Raw genomic sequence first — 9,166 nt, forward strand, 5'->3', positions numbered from 1 at the left:
GCTTCGTGGCCTCCCGGGCAGGTGACAGCTCGGCAGGACGGGCGCTCAGGATACCAGCCAAGCGCCCCACTCGCTGCTGGTGGCCTCAGCAGAGTCAGCGCCACGTTCCCACGGGGCCAAGGTTTCCTAGCAGGTGCCAGTGGTGGGTGAAGCGACCTTTGGGTCAGGGACCCTCGTGCTCCTGGGGGCATGGGAGGGGCCTTTCTGTGTGGGAGTACAGGAGACTCCAACCCACCGGATCAGTCGAGGGCCTCAACCGCTTAGCCCCCCTGCGCCCCAGAACCTCAGGAGTAAATGGAGCCCGAGCCCCTTACCTGGAGGTGGGGGACCCCCCGAGAGCTAGAACTGACTGGCTCTGGGGAGCTCTGGGGCTGGCCACACTGCCCCAGGGACTCACAGGGTGGGGCAAAGCAGGCAGCCTTGGGCTGGCACGAGCTCCAGGTGGAAATTCACGGCCAGGGCCGAGGTTTTCCAGTTACTTTATTGCTTAGCCGACCGGCAGAGTGAATCCAAGCAAACCCAGTCCCGACAGCGGGAGACTTTGGGCCCAGTTCCCAGGCACGCTGAGCCCCCAGTGCGCATCCCTGGCTGCGGTGCGTAAGGGCCCTGCCTCCCGGCACAGGGGTCAATGGGGGGCGCGCTCCCCCGGCCCAAGAGGGGTAGAGTGTGAGGCAGAGCAGCCCCGAGGCTGCTCTAATTGGCCATTGGCCAGCCTCCCAGCAGGCTCTTTGTCAGCACTGAAATCCGATTGGCTGCAGCCCTTCTTCAACCCGATCCAGCCCAGACAAGGGGCAGAGGTGAAATCGGATTGGACGCGGCTCTTCTCCATCCGGAACTCTGCCGAGGCAAGGAGGTGGAGCTGAAGTACGATTGGATAGGACGAGAAGGCGGGGCTGAAAGCTGATTGGTTGCTGCCCCCTCCGGTGCAGAGTGGCCGGCAGGGGGAAGGTCGGAGCCGGACGGGTCATTTCAGCATCCGGAGGCTCATTCTCTGCTCGATGTTCAGCTTCTCCACGGACTGCAGGGAGACGAGGGTGTCGGACACGCGGACAGGCCTGGGCTAAAACGCTCTGCCACCCAGGACCGCCACCGAGGGCCCTGGGGGGCTGGCTACATGGTTAAGGCTCAGAGCTGGGACTCAATTCCCCGTGCCTCGGTTTCCCTTCCTGTACAACTGGGATAATGGTCCTTCCATGGTCTCACTAGACCGTGAGCTCTTTGTGTCTCACTATGTGTGTGCATCCATGTAGCACCCATCACGATGGGGCCCTGATTGGTTGTAGCCCCAAGGGCTACTGTAATGCACCTAATAATCCATCCTTCACCCTCCCCACCCTTCCAATATGCCTCACCCCTCCCCTCTAGATGATCAACCCCCCCGCTAACCCTCCCCAGTCTACACCCTGCTCCCCTGACCCCACCAGACCGTGGCAAACTCCTCGAAGGAGATGGCGCCGTCACCGTCCTGGTCAGCCTCCTGGATGGTGCGGTCGGCAATGCACGCCAGCTGCTCGTCTGTCACCTGGATGCCGACCATCAGCCGCAGCACCTGGAGGGGAGGAGTCAGTGATGGCCCCGCCCCTTCCCAGGCTGCCCCTGAGGGAGGGGAGGAGAGAGTCCGTCTCCCGGGGCCCTTGGGAGGAGGCGGGGGCAGCACCAGCCTCACACATCCCCCTTGCACACTTGCTCTCCAGCCTCGTGTACATGCTCCCCCCAGCCCCGCACGCTCCCCAGCCCCTTGCACACACAGTACCTGCAGCATCTCGGCCCGGGAGATCTTCCCATCACTATCTTGGTCATAGAGCTGAAAAGCAACTGTGCGACCACGATTGGTGTCAGCACTGGGATCAGAGCAGGGAAATGAACCTGCCACCAGCCCCAGCCTCCTCCTGCAGCCCCTTACAGCCTGCATGTTCCCATGTCCCCCCTACATATGCTGCCTGGATCCGTCTGTCTCCACCCCAAGCATTCCCCCACGTGCCCACCGCAGCATCCCTCCACATGTCTCTGCATTCCTCCAGGTCGGTTAGCTCCTTGGGTGCCCCCACCACACTGCCCCCCGCACTTCTCCACACCCAACACCCTGCTCACATGCCCTTCCCTCACCCCACATGAGCTCTGGCCAGCTGCCAGGGGTGCCTTCCCCTCCCCATTATGCCACATCTGGCGCCTCGTCCCCTTGTCACCAAGGGGCCCCGGTCACTTGCTTCAGCAGTGGAGTGGGGGACCCCCTGCCTGCCCTGTTACTCACACTGCAGCTTGCTGAGTCGGCTGTTCATGGGCTCCGGGTAACCAGTCTCCTTGGACTTTCCTTCCTCCACGGGCCGGAAACGGGCCAGCACCCGCATGAAGGCTCGGAAATCGGTGAACTCCTCCCTGCGGCGGGAGACGCCACTAATAACTGATGGTAGGTGCAGCCTAGCACAGCTGGGAACGCAGGGCCCAGCGCTGAGCTGCTGCTGCCTTTGGGCAGGGCGCGGGGGGTTAATTATCCAGGGAGAAGCAGCCGCCTCTCAGGTGGGGCGTGGGGATTATTTATACTGGGAACCCTTGTCTGGTGATGAGATGCGACTGCCTCTGGGGTGGGGCACTAGGCTTGTGCACACATGGAGCCCTTGCCTGGTGCTGAGATGCAACTGCCTCTGGGGTGGGGCACTAGGCTTGTGCACACATGGAGCCCTTGTGTGGTGCTGAGATGCGACTGCCTCTGGGGTGGGGCACTAGGCTTGTGCACACAGGGAGCCCTTGCCTGGTGATGAGATGCGACTGCCTCTGGGGTGGGGCACTAGGCTTGTGCACACATGGAGCCCTTGCCTGGTGCTGAGATGCGACTGCCTCTGGGGTGGGGCACTAGGCTTGTGCACACGGAGCCCTTGCCTGGTGCTGAGATGCAGCAGCCTCTGGGGTGGGGCACAAGGCCTGGTACAGGGGGATCCCTACAGCAAAAAGCAAAGGACTGTGCACTCAGCGCTGCGGAGTTCTGCTCTGCCCAGTCCCTGCACCATCCAGGCTCTGCCGGGTTCCCTGCCGTGCTCCGGGGCCTGTGAACGCCGGCGCCCCCCAGTGGCGCGTGACACGCCCTGCAGCCTGCATCCTCTCCCTGCCCCCGCCGTTGCTTGGTCTGGGGGGGGGTGATGCTCGTGGCGCCGACTCACCCCTCCCTGAAGAAGGCGTTGATGATCCGGTCCCCCAGGGGGTTCACCGCCAGCGCCCCGATCCCCTGCAGGTCGTATTTGCTGTAGGGAGACAGGGCAAAGGTCGTGGCACGCCCCAGCTGACACTCGTAAGGGGCCCAAGACTGGTGGACGCTGCCTCTGGGGTGGGGCACGGTAGCTCTACCAGGTCCTGCACCTGATGCTGGGATGCAGCCAGCTCTGGGGAGCAGCATCTTTCCAGTGTTGAGATGCAGCCCCCTCGGGCGTGAGGCCAGGTGGTGGCGAATCCTGGGATCCCTCTCCCAGTGGGGAGACGCAGTCATCCCGGGGGACAGGGGCACGGCAGCCGTCCCATAGGAGGGACACCAGGGCCTGAGGGTTGTTCGTTGACTCCAGCTGGGCTGCGATAAGGGGCAGGGCCGGGTGCTCCAGGGTCCCGCTGGGTGCAGCCTGTGGGCGCCGTGGGGCCCGGCGGGCACCATGGCTGAGCACCGCTGGGCACTCGTGCCAAGGTTCACACACCTGCGGAGAGCAGCCGCACCCGGCGCCTTTTCCCTTTCATGGCTGGGGAGGCATGACCCGAGTGACCCGAGGCCATGGGGATGGGCCCCCGACCCTGGGCACCCGCAACTCGCTCCTGGCATTACTCCAGGTTGGCACCAGGGTCTGGCCTGTCGCCTGCAGCTCCCCAGCGCATCCCTCCTGCAGGTCCCTGGGAGTAGAGAGCCAGGCCCCTAGAGAGCCACTGGGCCCAAGCCCCCTTCTCGAGGGGCTCAAACAGGGGAATGGGGGGACAGGAGGCAGCAAGAAGAGATTGAGCTCTGCTGGGGGGCAGCAGCTCAAGGAGAGGTGAGGGGTTCTATTCCAGGCTCTGACCTTGGGCCCCACCCCGTGCCTCAGTTTCCCTGCCCACCCTTTTGTCTGTCTCCTTGGATCAGGGGCTTCTCTCCGGCTGTGGCTGATCTCGGCTGCACTTCAGCCGCCACCCCCCCTCCCTGCCCCCGCTAATCACTTCTCCTGGCTCCCCAGACCTGACCCTGTGTCTGGTGGGGGCCAGTCTGTTCCACCAGGCCCATCAGAGACGTAGCCCACCCAGGGCCTAGGTGCTCCCCAAATGATCGAATGTCAAAGCAGCCACAAAGGCCGGGACGGCCGACGCCTGCTCCCCTACCTGAGGGAGCCTTTCTGCGCCTTGTCCAGCGCCTGGAAGCGGGCGTAGAGGCGGGTGACGCTGGCCTGCGAAACTGGACACGAGAGCGAGAGCTGTAGCCGGGAGCGCCGATTCCCCCAGGTCTGGCAAGGGCCCCCGGGGCTGAACGTTTAGGGTATCGATGACTAAACCCCTCCCCCTTCCCGCCCTCTGGTTCACATTTAAGGAGATTTAAATCACAGCAGGGGATCCAGGGTTCCTAGTGCGAGGAAGAGCCGGCCCATTGAAAGCCCCTCCCCCGCTATATACAGGGTAGGGGATTGGCTCGTTCACAGATGGGGAAACTGAGGCACGAGGCTGGGAAGTGATTCGCCCAAGGCGACACACCGCCCATCAGTGGCAGAGCACTCACGAGTCCTGACTCCCCCCTTGCTCTGACCACTAGACCCCAGTCTCCACCAGAGCTGGGACGAGAGAACCCAGGGGTCCCAATTCCCAGCTCTACCCAAGAGATCCCCTTCCCCTCCCTGATCCAGGGGTAGAACCCAGGAGTCCTGCTCTAACCACTAGACTCTTCTTCCAGAGTGGAAGACAGAGCCCAGGAGTTCTGGCTCCGCCCCCCTACAGCTGGGGGACCTATTAGCCCAGCCACAGGCACCTGTCACACTAGGCTCCTAGCGCGAGCGCTGCCCCTCAAGTCGGCTTTCACGCCCCACGAGCCGGGCTGGATTCGAACCCCAGCCTAGACCACCCAGAGCGGGAACCAGCCACACCCCAGGGCTGCTGCAGCGCCTGGCTGGGACACCTATTCAAGGCTTCACCCCCCCCCCCCCGTACGTCGCAGGGCCCCGGAGGCGGCTCCTCCGTCCCGCTGTGGGGCCAGCTCCCACCCCTGGGCTCTGAGGGTTCTCCACCAGGGGCCTCCCTGGGTGTGTGGATCTGGCATTAGGTGCTTCTCCCAGCTGTCGTGGGGCAAACGGCCGGAGCACCCTGCGGGGTGGCGATTCCCTGCCCCCTAGGGACCAGGGACTGGATGGGCCTGAACAGTCTGGGGAGCGAACCTGTCTGCTTGGTCAGCCCCTCCTCTCCACCCACCAACAGAGCACCCAGGCCACGGTCCCCAGGGGCCAGGCCAGGCGGGGGAAACTGAGGCCCCTTTTTTTTTTACTGGGTGACTTGCTGTGGGGCTGCACAGCTGGCCAATAGCAGAGCCACGCAGGAGCCCTGCCTGACTCCACAATCGCTGTTGGGATCACAAAACCCCACCCTTTCTGCAGCCAGAGTCCTGGCTCCCAGCCTCCCTGCGCTAGCCGACTCCCCCCAGCCCTGCCTCCCCCGTTTGGGGGGAACCCAGGAGTCCTGGCGCCCACCCTCTCTGTGCGAGGCCACTCCCCCCAGCCCTGCCTCCCCCGTTTGCGGGGAACCCAGGAGTCCTGGCGCCCACCCTCCCTGTGCAAGGCCACTCCCCCCAGCCCTCCCTCCCTCCCCCAAGTTTGGGGGGAACCCAGGAGTCTGGGCTCCCTGTGCTTTGGCAGCACCACACACACAATTTCTTCTCCCCTTCAAACAGAGGCCACCGCATGCAGGGCAGGTCCTTGGGGCCAGTGCTACGAGGCCGCCCAGCCCTGTCCAGCGCAGGGGCCCTGCCCCACCTGGCCTGCAGCCTCGGGGCACCAGGGCAACCGCCACCCCCTTTGTTCCTGCCTTTGCCAACTTTAGGGTTGCCCGACCCCCTCCCCACCCCGCAGGTCCCTTACAGCCCGTCTCCTGCATGATCTGCTCCAGATTGGGGATCGCGGATGGGTGGGAGCTCTGAGAGCCCATCTCTCATGCCGTCAGGCCTCGCCGGGATCCCCCCACTGAGCGAGGGCAGGGACCAGCCAACTTTCCCTGGATCCAACTTTTCCTGGCAGTCCACATGGGAGCTGGAGTGACTGGTGGGACAGCCAATCAACCCCTGGCAAAGGAGGGCCTTGGACTAGCTGGGCTGGTTCCTTTAAGGTGGATTTTCCTTCTCTCCGCCCAGGCAATCATAGGGAAACAGGGAAGTGGCTCCTTTGTTTGTTTTTAAAGTGTCCAGGTTGGGGGGTGGGGGGGGGGGAGCTGAGCATTTCCCACGCCAAGGCCTTTCCACACCGGCTGATTGTCCGCACTGGGGCAGGGCGTGACTGTTTATACTGGGCCCTCCGGCCTAGCCCTGAAGTGCAGCCACCTCTGGGTTAGGGCACGACGGCTGTTTACACGGGGATCCCTCACCCAGGGTGAGATGCGCCCACCTCTGGGGCAGGGCACAGCAGCAACGCATTATAAAGGGATCACATCACACAGGGCTGAAATGAAGCCACCGCTGGAGTGAAACAGGGTGGCTTTTTATACATTCCTGGCCTGGCTCCTTGGCCTCATGCGGAAATGTAGATGCCCCTAGGGCAGGGCAGGGCAGGGCGGTTGTTTGTACAGTGATCTTCACCCTGAGCTGAGCTGAGCTGCAGCTGTCTCTGGGGTGTGGCACAGCTGCTGTTTGACAGCCAAGCTCCCATGCTGAGTCACATTTTATGGCAGGTGAAGGGTGATAAGGAAGCAGAATCCAAGTGAAAAAGCAGGAATTTAAGGAGGGCCAGATCAATATTGATACAACGGCAGGAAGCGGTGGAGCCTCAGTTTCCCTTTTCTTACTGCAGTCCCTCCCCCCAGCTCTTTCCCCACCCCCGCCCCAGGTGCCCAGCCCGAGGGTCGGGTCACCCCCCAAAATCACCACCAAGGCACTCAGAGCGGCCGTCCCAGCCATCTGCCACCAGAGGGTGCTGCCGGATTGCAGGAGTCACGTGGATTTAGGGGAGGCTCAGGTGTCTGACCCCCAGCTGGCCCTGGCCTGACCCAGACAGTCCCCATCTCAGGATCTAGGGCCCAGCTCTGGGGCCTGAGCCCACAGGCACTGCCTCCTCCAGCCCACGGAGGGGGAGAGGCCCCATAACCCATTCCCTGCCCCCCATCGCGTCAGCCGCCAGCCTGCCGTGTGGGGCTAGAGCAGCACTGGCACCCCTGGCCGGGGGGGAGCCCTGATCCCATTCCTGACCCCCTGGAGCCAGCCCCTCGCCTTCTGTGGGGCCAGACCGGATCCAGTATCTCCTAGAGGGGAAGGGCCCGTGTCTCACTCCTCTGGCCCCCCCAGTTTCTGCGACATGCTGACACCAAGGCTCCAGAGGGGAAGCCGGGCACAGACATGCCCAAGGGCATCAGCAGGACGCAGGCGGGAGACACAGAGCCCCTTCCACCCAGCTCGGCCTTGGGCCCACTCCCATCGCCCTGGCGGGCCCACCCCCATCACCCTGGCAGGCCCACCCCCATCGCCCTGGCCAGCGGGTCAGGCAGGGAAGCAGGATGAGTCTCCGTGGGCAATAGGGAGCCCCCCCCCCCCCCCCCCCCCCCCCCCCCCCCCCCCCCCCCCCCCCCCCCCCACTCCCAGGGGTGCAGAGAGCCAGGCAGGGTGTCCAGCTCTGCAAGGGGGGGTGCTCAAAAGGACCCCTTACAGTCCAGGATACAGAACCCTGGGAGCCTCCGGTATCACTACTGACCCGCCCCTTTAAACTAAGACCAAGACCTCCCCTCCCCCCACCTCGCCTCACCAGGAGATGCCCCTTTGCACCTGCTTTTAATAGCCCCATCAGCTGATTAACTTTGCTGGGGGTGGGGCGGGAGGGTGTCTTAAAGGCACAGGCGCTCATTTGCTCACCCGGGAGGGGGCTGAGGGGTGAGGCCAGGGATGAAGGGGTTTCTCTGGCTCCGCAAAGCCAAGCTCAGAGGGTGCCGGTTGGGGGGAGGGGATGGCAGGAGTGGGGGAGGGCAGAAGCAGGGGACCTGCAGAGAGGCTGGGACGCGGCTGGTTGGTCGATGGGTGGCGGACGGGCCATGCATGCGACGAGCTGGGCAGGTCTCAGCTGCCCCTGCACACGGCCAGTTGTCACCACTGGCCCGGACGGGCAGTGACCCCCCCCTAAGAGAACTGACTGTGGGCCATGGAGACCCAATGCCCCCCTCCCCCTCCTTCTCCCCCTGCTTCCTAAGGTGGCTGTGGGGCAGGGGTATTGGGAGGGTTGAGCTTCCCAGCCCAGAGTCCTGACTCTCAGCTCCACTCCCGCTCTAACCACTAGATCCCACTCTCCTGCTCCAGACCTGGAGACAGAATCCAGGAGCCATCCCTGCTCTAACCACTAGACTCCCCGCCCCCCAGGGACCCTAGCACTGTTCCATGTCTGTATGTCTGTCCCCATCCCGGCGGGATGCTGGGCGCCTGGACAGGTTGCTACGCGGAGCCAGGGGGAAGCAGACGCAGAACAGAACAGGGAGCTCTTGCAAGCCCCTTGCGCCCTGAGCGATGGCTGGCCAGCAGGGGGCGGAGCTGAGCCATTGGGGGGGTTGGAAGATTGGGGTGGCGGGTCCCCCGCAGCCATGCCCACTTTGGGGACACCCAAGGGAGCCCCCTCTACAGACACAGCAAGCTAGTCACTTTCCCCAGTGTGAAACTGCACGACAGGAGGGTCATAAAACCCCCCAATCTGCATCCAGCAGCTAACGTCCTGCTACTCCCAGGCCCCGGCCCTGGCTCTGCTGCCCGGGGCTGGGGCAGCCCAGCAGCCAAGTGCCCCCTGGGATGCCAGCTCCTTGGGCAGGGAATCTATAGCAGAGCCCGGCAACCCGACCCTAGGCTCCAGGTCGGGGATGGGGGGGGCTGAAGACAACCCGACCCTCTGGGGGGTCTGCCCACCTCCTCCTCTTGCCTGGTGGTGCTGGCCACGCCGACCCCCGGGGCATGAGGTGGCCGGTGACGGACTGGCGGCCCAGGAAACCCGCCCCACCAAGTCTA

At 64.2% G+C, this 9,166-nt stretch overlaps 1 protein-coding gene across 1 annotated transcript; it reads right to left on the bottom strand.

The window, feature by feature from the left end:
• Positions 1-461: 461 nt before the first annotated feature.
• On the bottom strand, positions 462-6,240 carry LOC102459025 (calcineurin B homologous protein 2-like). The gene is made up of 7 exons (XM_075915336.2): positions 6,063-6,240; positions 4,327-4,399; positions 3,156-3,236; positions 2,252-2,376; positions 1,754-1,815; positions 1,427-1,549; positions 462-1,018 (listed from the first exon to the last, which is right to left on the bottom strand). Exons 1-7 carry the CDS (start codon positions 6,127-6,129, stop codon positions 965-967), a joined length of 585 nt encoding a protein of 194 aa, XP_075771451.1. The 5' UTR covers positions 6,130-6,240; the 3' UTR covers positions 462-964.
• Between the last annotated feature and the right edge of the window lie 2,926 nt (positions 6,241-9,166).

Source organism: Pelodiscus sinensis, chromosome 18 (genome assembly GCF_052426305.1).
Source record: "Pelodiscus sinensis isolate ZL-2025 chromosome 18, ASM5242630v1, whole genome shotgun sequence".
Classification (NCBI taxonomy): Eukaryota; Metazoa; Chordata; order Testudines; family Trionychidae; genus Pelodiscus; species Pelodiscus sinensis.

Bases quoted from the DNA above. Each gene is read 5' to 3' on its own strand.
- LOC102459025 (XM_075915336.2), bottom strand. From the start codon at position 6,129: ATGGGCTCTCAGAGCTCCCACCCATCCGCGATCCCCAATCTGGAGCAG. The intron at 2,377-3,155 runs GTGAGTCGGCGC...CTCCCGCCGCAG, and splicing joins AACGCCTTCTTCAGGGAGGG to GGAGGAGTTCACCGATTTCC. The intron at 1,550-1,753 runs GTACTGTGTGTG...CCTCCCCTCCAG, and splicing joins CCCGGGCCGAGATGCTGCAG to GTGCTGCGGCTGATGGTCGG.